At 47.7% G+C, this 16,953-nt stretch overlaps 1 protein-coding gene across 3 annotated transcripts in view; it reads right to left on the bottom strand.

The window, feature by feature from the left end:
* Positions 1-14,256, bottom strand: part of cacna2d2a (calcium channel, voltage-dependent, alpha 2/delta subunit 2a) — a 104,971-nt gene extending 90,715 nt beyond the window's left edge. For all 3 annotated transcript variants that reach the window (XM_037490267.2, XM_037490268.2, XM_037490269.2), the window contains exons 1-2: positions 13,751-14,256; positions 9,626-9,707 (exon numbers count right to left, since the gene is read on the bottom strand). In XM_037490267.2, the coding sequence (XP_037346164.2) occupies positions 9,626-9,707; positions 13,751-13,866 (198 nt within the window). In that variant the 5' untranslated portion in view covers positions 13,867-14,256. The remainder of the gene's footprint in view (positions 1-9,625; positions 9,708-13,750) is intronic.
* Positions 14,257-16,953: the final 2,697 nt, after the last annotated feature.

Raw genomic sequence — 16,953 nt, 5'->3', positions numbered from 1 at the left:
GTGATTCAGTGCAAAGCGCTGCCGCTTTCTTCGAGCCACGGTTGAAACAAATTATGAACAATTTATGAATGCGATTAGCCCTCAGCCTCAAACTCCCTCATTTAACCTCAGGCCTGCTAGATCCATTTAAAGCTATTTCATTTGGTACCTTTGAAGAGCTATTGTTGTGTGTCAGTGGGATAAACACGGTGTTTGCTTACAGTACTGTAAATACAAGTGGCAGCGTGCATGCATGCAGTGTGTGGGTGTATTTCTATTAAAAGTGGCCTGGACACTTAAATCCCCCCCCCCCCCTGCAGACTCACAAAGTGAGTGACTTCAGTGCTCGCTCAGCGGCGCGCGTGTGTGTGTGTGCGTGCGTGTGCAGGTCGCACTGTAGGATGAGGTACCTCTAGGTACTCTGAGGTACCTCAACCTCTAGGAGGGGACAATAAGAGGCTGTCAGGTTGGGGGGGGGGGGGGGGGGGGGGGGCCGGATTAATGAAATATGAATGTGTTTACTGCGAACAGCCCGCCGATGGCCATGAGATATAAAAAAAAAATACACGGCGCAGATCGTGGCTGCCCTCACCTGCACTGCAGCGACCCCGAAGCCATCTTCAGACGCCACTCTAATCAGCGCACAACTCAGACAAATTATCATCATCATCATCATCATCATCACGTTGTTCATCACCATTCCCGGGCCCCGCCGCCGCCGCCTGTTCACCTACATCATCGCTTTCATCGCGCGGCGCAGTCGTAGCGCTGCAGGAAATTGAAGTCGGCCAGATCGATAAATACAATATAGAAATGAAATTAGCTAGAAAATGAGTGTTTGCAGGGAAAGGCAAATCTATTCTATTCACAGCAATCCAAGAAGAGTTTCAACACACGCTGCAAAACAATATGGAGAATGTGGCCACCGCTTCCTGTTATGGATTTGAAAGTGAGTTAAGAGGGGTGAGGCACATATGCTTTGATGTGTGCGCCCGTGTGTGTGTGTGTGTGTGTGTTTGAGACCATGACATCATTTCTGCAGTCTCTAATCAAGGAGAGAGACATTTGCAAGAGGGCTGTAATGGAAACACAATTGACCCGCTTTAATAGGAAAAATGTGATACCTACGCTTTGCCAACACTTTCTCAGAGACACACACACACACACACACACACACACCCACCCTCACTACGACAAACGGCTTCATCACCTGCAAACAGATCCAAACGCATCTCTGTGCTTTTGAAGTTTTATCTTTTCGCAGAGAGAAGGTTGGCGATTCGGTTCTGTTCATTTCAATATGAATGGCCTTGTAAGTCTGGCGGTGCCGGAGCAGCAGAGATGTGAAATTGAGGATGGCACGCGGAGCGGCCTTCGACACGCGGGGTTAATTCAGACTGCCTTTGATGTCTGTCTGCGTGTGAAATGAGCTGGTGGTCCAGAGTTCACAAAAAAAATAAAAAAAAACACACACACACACACACACAGACACAGACACACACACACGGCTGCGCAGACACACAATCAGCTTTCAATCACTGCACCCTTAAAAACCCACAGACACCATTAGCGTAGCCGCGCAGACGCAGAGGACCCCGAATACTGTAGAGCGACCAAAACACAGATGAAAGCTCAACTTTGCTGTGTCGTTGAGGCTTAAATCCATTACACTCTTCAGAATTTCGCTCCTGAGCATCCCAAAAAAAAAAAAAAATTGCCTCACATACCATCCACATCCACACATGACAATGGGAGCTAAGCTGCTTGTAGGCAAACACACACTGCCGGCTTACCCACACAATACCCATGTAAAGCAGATCCTGCAGCTTTACAGCAATAACAGTCCAGACGGAATTTGAACATGTTTTAATGATTATTTCTCACAAGTCAAAAAGACTTGTTTCTTGCATGAGTGATTTCTGCAAAGTTTTAAAATCACACCTGTGCATTCAAGAATGTGATTAACTTGAATCCAGTGAAACAAACTGTGCCATTTGCAAATAACACAAGAAAATACTCACAATAAACAAGACGGTAATTACATGGCTGGCGCTAATTTAACTTGTACATCTGTCACAACATTGGGCCACCACATAAAACCGGCAAAAGAACAGAAGAAACAAGTCTGGTTTGTGAAGCAGGATCTAGATATTTTTGAAATCGTTGTTCTAACTAAATGAAACAACCGATAAGTAATATTAATGTTATGAGAAAATCTTAATCACTCAAGGTTTTATAGTAAATCGTCCAAAAAGGGAAACACACCGCCGTGTCCTATATTATTCTCACCTCTGCCTTTACAACCTTATCTCTCTACATCACTTAATGGTGAACGGGTTCCCTGAAGGGGTCCATTCGAGGTCCAACCTTCTTCTTCATCATCATCATTTCCATAAACAACATTCCAAACAGGTGGCTCTCTCACATCAATTTTTTGGCAGACGACACCATCTTGTGAACACGCTTTCCCCCCCAGCTTCACCTTCAGCAAACCACAGCACAACGCATGTTGTCAGTAGGCACTCACCAATGCCTGTGTGCGCTCTCCAAATATCCAGTTTTATCCAGTAATAGTTTTCTGTACCGTATCAAAGCAATAACGTACAGGTCCACCTCATGGGAGGAATATGTAATATACCATGTAGCCTGTAGTCTTAAAATCAACTGGATCTCACTCCATTGAGGTCAAATCCCCGGTATTAATTAATCTCAAAAACTATTATTGGTTTAAAAAAAAAGGCCTCATTACTCGTCTCCAACAGCAGGAGCTTTAGCAGTTTCATCAACAGGCTCTTACTAAAAGCCTACACTTCTCTTTCCGGTTTGCCGTTCCACTCAAGTGGAAAGAGTTGTAAAGAAAAATGCTAAAACTGCTCCATTTCCCTCTTCTAATAACTCGCTACAAACAATTCCTGATCGATGCCACTGATCCTGAATTTGCTTCTCCGGATATACATACAGTACATTTACATGGGAGATATTTGGTTGTCACTTTAATGACTTATTTGGTTAAATAAAATGTAAAATATATATGTAGCTCCTCAAAATTAGTTTTATATATCATTTGCAGGGGTTTTAATGGGAATGTTTAACGATGAAGGGGAGGTGGTTGTGGCTGTTTAAAATTAGCGGTGAACATATTTCGTTTCTAGAAAAAAAACAGGGTTTGCACACTGCATGGATGAAGCGCGTGTGTGCGCGCAGGAATGCACATGTGCGAGCGCTGTGTTTGTGTAACACAGAGATTGTAGCGGCGGAGCACAAATCCCATCAAACAACGAAGCCCTGGGAGAAGGGCCAGAGGCGGAGATGAAAGCGAGCCTGTAGTTTGAATCCAAAGCGGGAGGGTTGATGGACTGCGGAGGCAGCGGAGAGCGACAGAGGAGACGGAAAAAAACAAAAACAGAATGTGTGCTTTCACATTTGTAGGAAGCACCTCCGTAGACCTCTGTCAGACGTCAGCGGAGGGATGAGAAATTTATAAAAAAAAAAAAAAAAAAAAAAAAAGCTTTTCCGGGACTCCCATGGAACCGTAGTGTTTGTAGAACCACCCACTGCCGAGTCAAGCCAATTAAAGTTATTCAGAACTGTGACCAATCAATCACAGGCTGGTGCAGGTTCGGGAGGACGAGAAAAAGAAGAGGAGGAAAAAAAAAAAAAAAAAAAAACCTCTGAGACTTCAACAACAGAAACAAATACATTTTGTTCACAATGGAGAGCAAATGCGGCATCGACCACGTCGCCCCTCAGAGAAGCGCTCCCTCTGCAGCGGGATGAATGAAGCACTTCACACCTGGAATTTTCTGAGGGCATCACGGCGCTCTACGATACCAGTGCAAACCACTCAGGAAACTGGGCCTGTTTTCTCTCTCTCTCTGACGAGAACAGACCGTGCGGAAGAGGAAACGTCACGCACTCTCTGAAACATCAAACAGGAGAGGGCTGAAAGTTACACACACACACACACACACACACACACACACACACACACACTGTGCAAATAACAGTTTAGAGATACGGAACGAGGAGAAAAGATTTGCAGCGTAGGCAAAACAAAGCATCTTCCTCTGACAGGGCTGAAGCGTTACCAAACCTCTAATCCTATTTTCACATATAATGCTGTAATGCTGTATTCTTTTAGACATGTGTGCGCACTCCAATGAGCTCCGTTTGTTTCCGTTTCTTGTTTTTTGTGGAGTTATTAACAGAATGCTGAAATAAACTATTTAAGATTGATGTGAAAAGCAACATGATGATGAGATTAGCAATATATTTTCAGTTCAAATATTCGGTATGCTATGATTAGACACCACAAAAACAATTCTAAATGTAAAATCCAAAATCCTAGTTTTTCTAAACACCTTTTTTCCTGCAGAGCCACATCAAGTAATTCCTTTCCACACCCAACCGAGGCCCATCTGCATGCAGCGCTGCACTTTGCAGACACCTATACGTGTTTTCATTTATACAAACACCGCCAACCGGTGTCAGGCCATCAAGCCGAGGAGCTGAGGAATCCGTGGAACCTCAACCGCTGTCAGAAATCCAATAAAAAATAAAAAAAAGGCAGAAAAATAAATTGTGTGCATTTGTGTGCCCCTTCTGTTCTCCTGTCGGTTCCCCGGCGGGGGGGGGGGGGGGGAGTGTGAGCCGGGGCGAGAGGGTGCAGACCAGCGCTCCCACCACTCTGTGTCCAGCTTGCTACTGGCTTCATTGTGCATTTAATGTCGATGTCATTTGTGTGTGTTTGTTTTTGTCTTGCGTTCGGGGTAAACAAAGGTGAATAAAGGGGTTCGCGAAACAGACCATCTCGTCTAAGCTTTGGTGGCTGTGATGTGTAACCCCCCCCAATGACCCCTTTTTCCTGGTGACAGCAGATGCGATTTCTCGATTGGACTGTGGCCAGGTTGGAAAATGGGACACTACACGCAAATGAAGAGATAACTGGATAAACAAGGCTTCACACAATACATTTGCAATCCTTGTGTCTTTCAGTAGAGCTCGTTATTGAACCCTTTTTTGTGTTTTTCCAGAGCAGTGAAATGCTTTCTCGTAATATTTGGTTGAGTCAATGTTTTGTCATTGATGAGCTTTCAAAAAGGCACCAATGCATCATTCGAATCGGACCTGAAGCCACCCACTCCGCGTTGTGCCGGCACACGGACGCTTCGGGGCGGAAACACCAACTCTGAACATTTGAGGGTTGTCAGATTCATGGTTTTATATTCCTAGTATTGATAAGATAGGTCTGAATATAAACACAAATGTCGCCAGGGTCAGATTAATTAATTCATTGAGCGAGGTTCTGTACCGCTGATTGTATTACCAGACATCGTTTTGAGAACTTCCAAACTATATAATTCAAAGATACACGTTTAGTTTGCAGAAGTACCAGAACTAACCCTAAAACACTCCCAATCCCTAACCTTGATTTTTAAATCTTAAAAAGGTGTGTTTAGTTTTAATGTGCACACGATCAACGACTCATCGTAGAGCTGACACATTGCACTCGTCCTTTTAGAAAGAAAAAAAAAAACCCGTAGCTTTAAATAATGAGAAAAGAGTTTTTTCTGGTGGCTGACCAGACCGTGGAAGGTTCACCTTTAAATGAAGTACTCGTTGGTGTCGACATAAAGACCTCAACGACAGCGGCGGCGAAGGTGCGCGTGGACGCGTGCTACACAATGACCGGGGGACACTAGCAGAGAAAAGCCCGGCCACAGAGTAGACGGTCCATCCTGCAGTAACAGCCTGTGATGTTTCAAACAGCCCTGATAACAAGCTGCTGTTGTCTGAGGTCCAGGCCAGAAGATGGAGGGGGTGGGGGTGGGCTGAAAGGCTGAAAGGGGAGCTCTCGCTCTCTCCCTCAATCTCGCCCCCTCTCACTCTCTCCTTTAAAGGGAACTTCTCTCGGGGTGGGAGGAGGGACCTGCGGCCCTCCCTGTAAACTGTCTCCAGGCTGGAGGACCCATTAAATGAAGGAACAAATGGCACTGATCGGACCTCACATCATCCACCACTGATGGATCAGCGCAACAGGAGAGGCGGGAGAAAGCCGGGGGTCGGTTGTGTGTGTGTGTGTGTGGGGGGGGGGGGGGGGGGGGGGGGGGTGCAGGGGTGGGGTGATGCCTGGTAGCGCTGGGCATTTGAGACCGATTATCGGGAAATGTATGTAGTCAGCAAAAGTGAGTAAATCCACTGGTGCACTTCATAGAGATTTCTGTTTGTTGGAGCCAGGAGGGGGGGAAGGGCAGTGGGGGGGGGGGGGGGGTCCCAGAGGTTTGTAGAAGACATTTGTAACCGTGTTCAGCCAGCGTACAACATCTCCCTCAAGTCAAACAACACACCTTTGCAGATCCATTTAAACACAAGGTTTCATTTAGGTCGAGGTAAAAAAAAAAAGAGACTTGTGCGCACAACAGCACAGAAACGCACACAGCGGGCGCTGCAGAGGCGACCGGGTCTGTGCTGACGGGGGGGAGATAAAACCGCAGCCGGCGTGAGGTCAGCGGGCCGACGGCGTGGAAGGAGACGCGCGGAAGGAGCAAGAGCTCCGGCAAATAACACACGGAGTCAAGCGGAAAAAGAGAGTCGAGCTAATGCTGAAAGATGGAGGAACAGCACATGCGCTAATTGGCTCAGTGTCTCTCTCCGCCCTGCTCCCCCACGCGCGGGTCTATCGATCGCCATGTGGGTCGTCTCAGGTTCCCAGTAACAGCAGGGAGTGGGGGGGGGGCAGACACATCCTTGGGAGTGCAGAGATGTAAAAGTGCCAGGATGCAAACCGACGGGTTGTGGGGCGGCCACGTGCACCGGGCCTGAATTATTCGTTGCTGATTACACGTTTCTTATTGCGGGTTCAACACGTGTTCCCCCCACTTCAGAAGCCGGCTTAGTTGAAGCTGGGTCTCTGTAGTGTGTGCTTTTTGGCAAGTTTGGAGGTGTGCTGATAGAAAGTGGGTACATTTGGAGTTTGTTGGATATTTTTCTGATGCAATACATAATGTACCTTCGGAGGGTTAGCGGAGCAGCATCTGGTTGAGGCTTCTCCTTGTGTTTCAGACGTTAAGAGTTTTTAGTAGGTCCACCAAAAAAAAGAGAAGTCCACTTTAATCTCTGTCAGATGCCATTTTGGATCCATCTTCTGACCGTGCTCTAAAGCGAGCAGATACAACTAGTTCTACTTTCACCAGCTACAACAGGAAAATGCCACTCAGAGTGATTATTCTGCTCCAGAATGAGAGGTTTTTCTCGTGATGCTCCTCAAGCTGAACGCTCCCAAGACGTTGAGGGTCTTTCCCATCCCGCTGTCGTATAAGCGTATATATTTATCTCACATCTACAGCTGGTACAGTGAGCAAGTGCCCACAGGTGTCTAAATATGTGCTTAATTATATTATCTCTGACAAGTCATCAGATTCCTGTAATAACGGTACGTGGTCACGTGTTTCCCAATTTACTCTGTTGAGAAAAAAAAAAAGGGATGGAGGAAGAACGCCTCTCGTCACTACGTTGTGTAGGAGACACGTTGAGGATGATGAGGACGAGGACTGTGAGATTCACCCATCCCCGTCCCCTCCTCTCCATCATTTCATCCATCTTGGTTTGCCTAAATATACACACAAAAACGCCCCCGACATCCATCTCAATTGTCGAGCCCTTCTTCTTCATCCTCCCTCCCTCCCTCCCTCCCTCCTGCGCTCCAGAAGCCGCCCACTCTCCTTGTCTCTCTGCGCTCCACACGCCAAACTTCCAACTCCCTGACCCTCAATCCTCCCCCGCCCCCCCCACACCCACATCCTGACCCGACCTGGGCAAACGTATGAAGGTTATTTTAAACATCTAAACAGCTTCAAAACACCTTAAAACATTGTAGCTTTTTCGTCGTTTCCCAGCTTTACCGACTCTAAACCTCTTCAGTTATTTTCGGGGGGGGAGGGGGCGCCCCGTCTCGGCCTCTTTCGCCCGCCGTGCCTCGCTTCGTTTGGAAAAAAATAAATAATAATAATAATAAAAATCCCCACCGAGAGGAACTGAGCGGAGCACATTATATTCAACCTGCCTCCTTGTCTCTTTCCATGTAAGACAAACTTGAAAATAATTGGCACGCGCACTCTACATTTCTTTCTGTGTGGGAATAAACTACGCATGAAGAGGAAGGGGGGGGGCGGGGGGGGGGCGCAGGGGGAGGCAATCTCGTTACCAGCCGGCATGGCCCCGGGAAGATTTCTATCAGACACACGTATAGAGAGAGGCATCCATTTAGAAAATAGCTTTTCTAGGCACGCTGGGCCATTTAGCGCACCCTGTGACGACTCCTGTTTGGGGCCCTGATAAATGTTCTTTCACACCGGCTCTGTGCACTTTGTCAGGACAACGCGCGCACACACACACACACACACACACACACGTTGCATCCAACACAAGACACAACTGGAGGAGACTTCATATTGTTTTTGGGGAGGGACTGGCTTCACTAGGTTCGGGCCCACATGGGAAAAAAAAAAACTTCAGCAACATGTTGCCTCAACGTTGAAAAAACGATTTCTCGACAAAACTGACGACTGACGAGAATTAATCAGCAACTTGTTGCAGCAAATGATAAGACAGCTGATCAGGAAAAGAAACAATTCAGAAGAAAAACTAGGATATAATCAGGAATTGCAGCCCTTCATTATGAAAGTTACCAACACCAGTCTGCATGTTGTGTGAGTTGAATCATAGAAAATAAGAAGTAGAGAGAAAGTACAGGTAAAAATGTTGTGACTTTCTCGCAGAAGATCATTCTTAATTCCTCTTGGCCTCCTGAAACCCCCTAAAAATGCATCCTCACCAAGCTTTAATCAAGATTATCATTGCCTGTGAACAGAGTTTTAAACAACAAAACCGTATTTTCCCATGTTTTGACGGGTAAACATTCTCTGTTGTGTTGTGTTGTATCAAGCAGCGCGAGCGTCGGCCTGATATTCACTTCTGCTCACTAACCTCTACACCAGCGCTGTCACCTCCCTTTCTCCTCCCTGGGATCCATCAACATCACCGGCGCACACCAACCCGGCCCGTCACACGCTAACTGTTAACTGCGAGCATTAAAGCCGCCACGGGCGCCGCACCGGCTGGATGAATCACACTCACACCCGTGCAGCAATAATGAAGCATTTATCTCAGGGTGCCTCACACAGGGCCCTGAAAGCACTGGCAGACGCGTGCGCGCGCGCACATGGCGGAGATGTGATGAAAACAGTGTCGATCACACTCCATCTGCTCCGCAAGAAGACAGGCACGTGTTCACACACGCAAAAAACAAACAACGCCACCTTCTGCTCAATGGGACATTTTGAGGGGGGGGGGGGGGTTGAGCTTGAAATGTTCCTTCATAAATAAATGAAACACATCGGTTGAGTTGGTGAAAGAATTTCATTTGTTTTCCCCAATTACTTTAATTGAGATTTATTTCAATCAATTCAGGAGTATGAGACAAAACAAAGAAATGATTCTTGGTCACAAAGTAGAGATGACACTAAAGCTTAGTGTCTTCAAAAGAAGCAACGTGCTCATACAAACGCATTCCTTCAGAGACAGACTTGTACAACCTGACCCAGTGACATCTTTTAGATTGATAATGCAATAAATGACGTCGACTCACCGATCTCATCTGATTAGTCCCGGTGACGTGCTGCAGAACCTTATCCAGCTCCTTCTCGATGCGTCCAGCCCAGTGAATCATTCTGGGAAGTAAAAAAAAAAAAAAAAGACATTTTCAATCTGCATCACTCTGCATCGTCACCTGAGCACGTCATCGTCATTCAGGTCATCCTGTCATTGGAGGAGGGTGAGTGCGTTAGTAGGACTGTGTAAGAAAGAGTCACCTCCCTATCTTTGTGTATCTCTCTCTGTTGTCAAACCCCCCCCCCCCCGGATCCCTATTCGGACCCATCCCTGTCCCGCCTCCCTCAGTGTCTGGGCTAAATCATCAGCAGCTTCCATCTCGCATGTATCTGGTCGGTCCTGGCAGGGCCTCGGCTCTGCAGTAAAACCGCTCAGGTCTGACAGAAATGCACCCTAAGCAGGAGCTGAGCTCTGTTCGACGGAGCCGAGTTTGGAATTAAGAGATCAAACGGCTCAAGCTCATCACTGTACATCTCCCCGCGAGCAACAAATGACTTAATGGATCAAGATTTTTCGCAAGATTACTTTAAAGCAGCAGCTGGGGCTAACCTGCCGACCCGGCTACAAGCTAACGGAATCCGCTAACGGAATTCTCCCTTAAAAAAAAAAAAAAACACTCTGAAAGTTTATCTTTCAGCAATCAGATGAATAAATTCTGTCACATATGTTCGCAGGCGAACCACTGAGTTCATGCCAACCTTTTCCTTTTGGCAGACTGCAGATAGATAATCGCCAGCATCATCATCAACACACACGTCGCTCGTCTTCCAAAGTGATGACTGAAACAAATGTCATTTTCAAATGTCAGATTGGCCGGAAGACAGATTTATTTGATTGCAGTGCTCGGGGAGGTGTCCGCCGACGACAAAGAGGTCACCTCGATACATGCGTGAAACGAAAACAAGCTCACAGTGAGAGCGGCGCGGAGGAGGACGCAGTGATGCTAACGGCGAGGGACAATACCTCTTGCCCCGAGCCGAGCAGACTTCTTACACAACTTCATTAGGCCACACACACACACACACACACACACACACACACACACACACACACACACACAAGCACCGTGTGTATTTGTTTTTGTGTGTGTGTGTGTATATATATAAAACTATCACTGACCGACACGCACACACAGAAGGAAATGCGGTAAGAGGGTCTTATTACTCATACTTCAAAAATATGTAAATACACACGAACCAAAGAACTGGCCAATTTGGGTAAAGCAGCAAAATATTGACCCAGTCAATCCCCAGAAGATTTGAGATATGATTATACTTAATTAGGTTAGACTGTTTTCGTGCAATATTTAATTTAAACTAGCAGTGGCGGGCCGTGCATTCGATAGCCTAATAGCCTCATTACGATGCCACAGTTACTGGTTATTGTTGGTTTCACGTTAACGCCTCGTATTCACACAACACTGTAAAAGTGAAAGTGAAATAAAATGTTAGATGAAGCCAAACACCTACAAATACACACATTGCAGATACGTGAATACGTGCATGACGGGGTGCTAATCAACGGTCAATGCACGTGGCCAAATGTTACAACAGGACACGACACAAAAGCAGTTCAGTTCTATTTAAAGGCCGCTAGCCGTCTGTCTGACGAAGGTCACGCTGTCCCGCTGACCAAATCACGGTGCACACCGCTGCGGCGCTGCGCGCCCGATGCAGACGTTCTTCTGAGGTTGCCTCCGCGCTACTACTGGCACGTCCAAGAACTATGACAATCTGAATCTATGATTGGATAAAAAGCTCTCTTTGAAACAAGCTGCACTGGAAGCGGTGCAACAGAGGGAGACAGGAGCTGTGCAATGAGTGCAAAGGCTCATGGGAAAAAAGAATTATAATACATGTAGTGTATTGTTTTTTTTTTTTTTTAAAACACTGTGATTGTGTTTAGGCCAGCAGAGAGGCTCTTCACTGCAAACTATGGGTGGACGGATTGATTCAATTATAAAGTAATGCTTTCACACAGGTATGTCGATCGGTGTAAATCAAGCTGACAGTGGTTTTTGACGACGCGTCTAATCAATAACCCACTTAAATATGCAGCCCGACATGAATGAGCCACATGACACTGAGCGACAAAGTTGAAATGTCGACGATGGAGCCTTTGACCCAACTGACCGGCATCAGGCGAGATCACACAAACGTTCACATTTAAAACATTCCCTCTTTGATATCTTGAGATGTCGTGTTTATGGAAAAATTCCAAATCAAACGAGTCATTTCACAGTCTCCACTGTGCAGAGCCCTCAATTCAGTAAAAACCACAGAGATACGAGGGGAGGCTTGTGTGGTAAATGACACGCACATTTGAGGCTTAATCTTCAACGAATGCTTGGAGCCCCTCTGTCGACAACGCTGTGATCTCTCTTAAAAACAGAGAAGTTGTCACCACATGAAAGCAGGCCGATGCTATCTGGCTCTTTTTAGTCTAATGTACTGTAAAAAATCTTTGCTGTTTTGCACGCTCATATTTGTTCTGCTGCAAAAGGGTCTTGTCATTCCCAACGTCGCCCGAATATCTTTCCAAGCAAAAGTTGGGACTATTTTTTGTTGCTTTGCATTTTACATTCCTGAAAAAGATTGTACGTTCAGACAACAGTTAGAAAAAAAAATAGGTTTCCTCCAAATAAATGAGAAATGCAGAAGTAATTCTCTCCATGCAAACACATTCTACCTACACACACACACACACACACGCTTCAACTAGGGTGTGTGTGTGCGTGTGTGTGTGTGTGTGTGTGCGTGTCAGGCCTCATACACCAGATGGACGGCCCCAGCCGCTCCCCATACACACTAAACTAGATAAGTGACTAATTCTGGCCCACAGCACATCATGTGGGTGACACAATACCCCCTTTTTAAAACCCAAGAGATGCCTGAAAATAATAGTGGGTGCGTATCATACCAGACACATTACCTTACCTGGACTATTTCTCTTTTCTAATGAGATTCACATTCATTAAAGTGACTGTATTTGTTGGTCCAATAGATTCCTTCAGAATTCAATTCAGGAATCCATTTGAAAATGATCACTTAAAGACTACTTGTCGTTTCCGTATGGTACTCGTGATGCAGCAAATTATCCTTTAAAGTGAGGCAACGATCTAGGCCTTATATAAGGTGAGCATTTGTCCTTTGAAAGTCACCTTGGCCATCAGGAATAACAAAGAGATCCCCCAGTGGAAGAAAGTCTCCGTTTCTGACTAAGAGAGAGAGCTGATACACCGAAACGTTGTGTTTCTCTGTGTGTGTGTGTGTGTGTGTGTGTGTGTGTGACATTCAAGTCGATTTTTGGAAGAAATTGCGCTTTTGAATTCGATCGCATTAACAATTTCCCAACAGGTGCAAAAAGTCCAACAACAGATTCTCACAGCTGGATGCTCGGCTCGCTGGGACTGCACGCGCTCACCCGAGACACTTTAACACTGGCCTCAACTACATGCCAATAATCAATATCATTATTTCTGTGAGGAAAAAAAAACACGCCCCCCCCCCCCGGTCAGAGTTGTGGAGTTTGGAGAGACACGAGCCCGAGTCCGGACGCATGCCGTCGGGATGGGTTTGCACACCAGCGTGTCCCGCTGTGGGATAGAGAGGATTATTGGTGCGTGTGCCCGTATCCAGTGGAGGACTTTTAAGACTCGCCTGGTCTCAGCCTCTCCAACCCATCATGCGTAAATTGGACATCCCCGTCCTAAGACGCGACGGCACAACAACACCTTTTTTTTTTCCTTCATTTTTAAAGATGTTAAATGTACAAATCTCAATCGCCGAGGCTTATTCGCCGGTGGTGGGGGGCACCTGTGCATGCGGGTCATTCAGTGTTTAAACGGAAGCGGACTGGTCGTGATTAAATGCCACTGCCTACAAATAACACCGCAGGTCTTCGTGAGAGCGCGAGGCGTCACGGACGGAAACTGCGTCTTCTGTGTCTCAACATCAGGCGCCAAGGTAACACGGCGCTGCATGTGGTTCGGCGGGGGTGGGTGGGGGCACCTGTCCTAGTTCCGCGCTCCGCTTCCCGGTTAATTCCCCCAAACCGCCCCCCCCCCTCCAATAAAAAGAGAAACCCGGTTCGGGGTACTTACGTGTAGTGCTGAGGGAAGAGGTGGGTCCCGTCCGTCGGCGTGGACACGCACACGATAAGTACAGTTTGGACCGCGAAGAGGCAGAAAATACCGTACGATGGCGCGCAGATCGCCATTTTCCATTAAATATTCAAGAAACTGGGTTAAATAAGAGAAGGACCGGAAGGACCGTCCCCTTCAACTGAGCTAAGAATAACCGAGCTCCGTAGAAAGTGTGTGGAAGGGCGGCGATGGTTCGGCGGTGGGGGGGGGGGGGGGGGGGGCTTCTGCACACTTCAGCCCCGGCAGTGAGATCTCAATCAGAGACAGAGGACTGACAGCTGAAGACACGGGAGACCGGGATCGGGATGATGCCGCTGCTGCTGCTGCTGCTGCTGCTGCTGCTGCCGCTGATGATGATGATGATGATGATGTGCCAGCTTGCCTGTTTGCGCACTCGCTGTCCTTCCTCCCTCTCACACAAGCTCCTTTTCTCTCCCACTCGCTCCAATGTTACAGCAGTTCAGAGTGAAGCTCGCCACCACGCGGGCCGAGTCCTCCAGTTCCGGTTTTCATAATAGAAAATAATAAATAATAAAAGTCAAACGACGTGACGTATTGAGGGGAATATCTATAGGGTTTGTGGTGAAAGGGAGGGGTAGTATGCTACCGTTTATTCTCAATAAGGGGCTTTCAAGAGTGCACAGAAGTACAGAAAATTGCCAGCAACAGTGCGGTTGTTTAGAGAATATATACCATATACATAATATTATATGATGCCTGTCCTTGTAAAATGTCATTCTTTTGCGCACAGATCTGTCACGACGTCCAAACATTTGTTGACTTTTTTTTTTACCTCTTTCCTGACGTTTTATTTTGAAGGTCCGATCCCACGACTTCCTGTATTTAAACAGCTAATGTGTGGCACTCGCCTCAGCTGTTGACACAAGCCCTTCAAACATGCTATTCCTGTGCGAGGGACGAGGGGCGCGCGCGCGTGGGGCCGGCTCCTCTCCATCCTCCTCGTGCCCGTATCCTCGTGCACTGCGTCCTGCTCACACTCCCTCACAATGAGCCGGAATCAAGACTTTATTATTCTGATAATTAGAGGCAGGACTCTGGAGGGGCGGGTTGTATTAACTGGAGTGTAAACATGCAACAATCACCTTGGGGCTCCTCTCCAACTGCGTTTGTTCCACTTATCCGCGCAGCTACAGTCCGGTGGATGAACATCTAAATGAACGCAGGGAGATCTGATATCCCATCAGCTTGTTAATAAGGTTTGTCTCGGCTAAGCAGAGTTTTCCACTGGACATGTTGCATTTTAACGATAAATAAGGAAAAGAGATGCACTGAAACCTAATTCAGCACGACGTTACCCTCCGTAGAAGTGAAAATCTCCTTCTATCAGCCCTGTGTGTGTGTGTGTGTGTGTGTGTGAGTACGTGTCTTATTACCTTTCCCTGCACTGCTGTTTGTTCTCTAATTGTCATATTCCAACTGGAGGGCACAGGAGGGCTGACACATTTGCACCTAAACAAAACACATCTTCATGTCCCTCCATGCGATGTGTTTCCGTCCCCCACAGTCCTTTGCACCGCAGGGGCTCAGAGTCCCGTTTTCTCCCAGTCCAAGCCTTGGTTTCTGACCCGTGGCCGTGTCGTCCTTGGCTGGGCAGTCGGCGGGGGGACGCACGCAGGTGCTCTGCTACAGAAAGCCACCCGACGGTCAGCAGGGTGGCTGCACAGCACTTCTGTCTCCTCTCTGACAGGGAAGCCGGGCTGTTTTGGGGAGAAAGGACACGCTGCGGGGGGGCGGGGGGGGGGGGGGGGGGGCTCAGGCATCAGCGGGAGGGGGGGGGGGGGGGCGAAAAACCCCACCTGATGGCAGGGATGGAAAAGCTCCAGCGACGGTCCCCTGATGGTGGACGTAGACGTCACGGATCGTTCAGTGGGAGCAAATGAATCTGCTTTTGTTTAAAAGAACTACAAGAGCATGAGACTTGGAGTTGAGATGTATTATTTGATCGATGGCTCTTTGTAATTGAGAGTCCCATACGTCCCACGAGGACAGTAATAATAACAATAAACAGATACTGGCATAGTGGCAGCGTTTCTGCTGACTCACAGCAAAGCTCGTGTTATGTCCTTCCATTCAAACAAATGGTAGTACAAACGCATGTCCCTGCCTCACGGCTCCGAAGAACAAACATCAGGCAGTAAAGATGCGTCTCTGGAGGGGCAGGAGACCCTCAAAGAGACGATCATCAACCAATAAGCAATCATTTACTAACAATAACAAGGCACTGTGGGGCCTTGTCCCCACCAACACCTCAAATGCAAATGGGATTCCGTACGGTTGAACGTCGGCAGAGTGGCGGAGGAAAGAGTTGATCACCACCCTGGGGGCTCTGGATCTAATTGAACGCGCGGCGACGCTCACGGAGAATCCACTCCGTATTTGCAGCGGATCGATGAGGCCCGCTAAGGCATCCGCTGGAAAGAACACGCAGATCAATGAGCCGACGCTCCGCTCGGGCCTCCAGATGGCGGCGAAACGGGCCCGGCGAGAGGCGGGCGCCCCGCTGCTCAGGACCTCTCTCATTGGCCGCGCCGATTCTTCCCGGAAGAGATGGACCTGCCAATCTGTTATTGATCCGGGCGTTGGGGAGGAAGGAGACAGGCCTCGCTGCTCTGTATAAAGATTTGTGGGGCCTGCTCCCCCAGACGGAGGTCAAGTGGGTCGGAAAGGTAAAACTAATCAGTCCTTGTTTCCCTTTTTCTCCGAGGCCATCGAGGGAAGTCACTATTGGAAATGCGCCTCCCAGACATCCAGACACACACACACACACACACACACACACACACAGACAAACACAGACACACACACACACACACACAAACGCCCCGGCTGCTTATCTTCCTTTTTCTCCACCGTATCCATCTTTTTCTCCCACAACCTCCTCCCCTGTCTCTTTCCGTGGCCCGTATGCTGATGCTTTGGGGGCAGAAAGGCGGGGCTTCACACTCTGTAAAAGGTGGTCCAGTCAGCACGCTGAGCGCCAAGATTTGATAACTCCGATTAGGGGAGCGCCAGACGTCGCACACACACACCGCAGACGATAGAGCCAGCTGCCCTTGAGAGGGAGAGAGAGAGAGAGAGAGAGAGAGAGAGTCCAGACGCTCTCGGCGTACTTCAATGATCCCCTCAAGTGCTCTGTGTAA

The sequence above is a fragment of the Pungitius pungitius genome, chromosome 8, assembly GCF_949316345.1.
Source record: "Pungitius pungitius chromosome 8, fPunPun2.1, whole genome shotgun sequence".
Taxonomy (NCBI): Eukaryota; Metazoa; Chordata; class Actinopteri; order Perciformes; family Gasterosteidae; genus Pungitius; species Pungitius pungitius.
The sequence above is the reverse complement of the archived record's forward strand: the minus strand, read 5'-3'. Positions and strand labels throughout refer to the sequence as shown.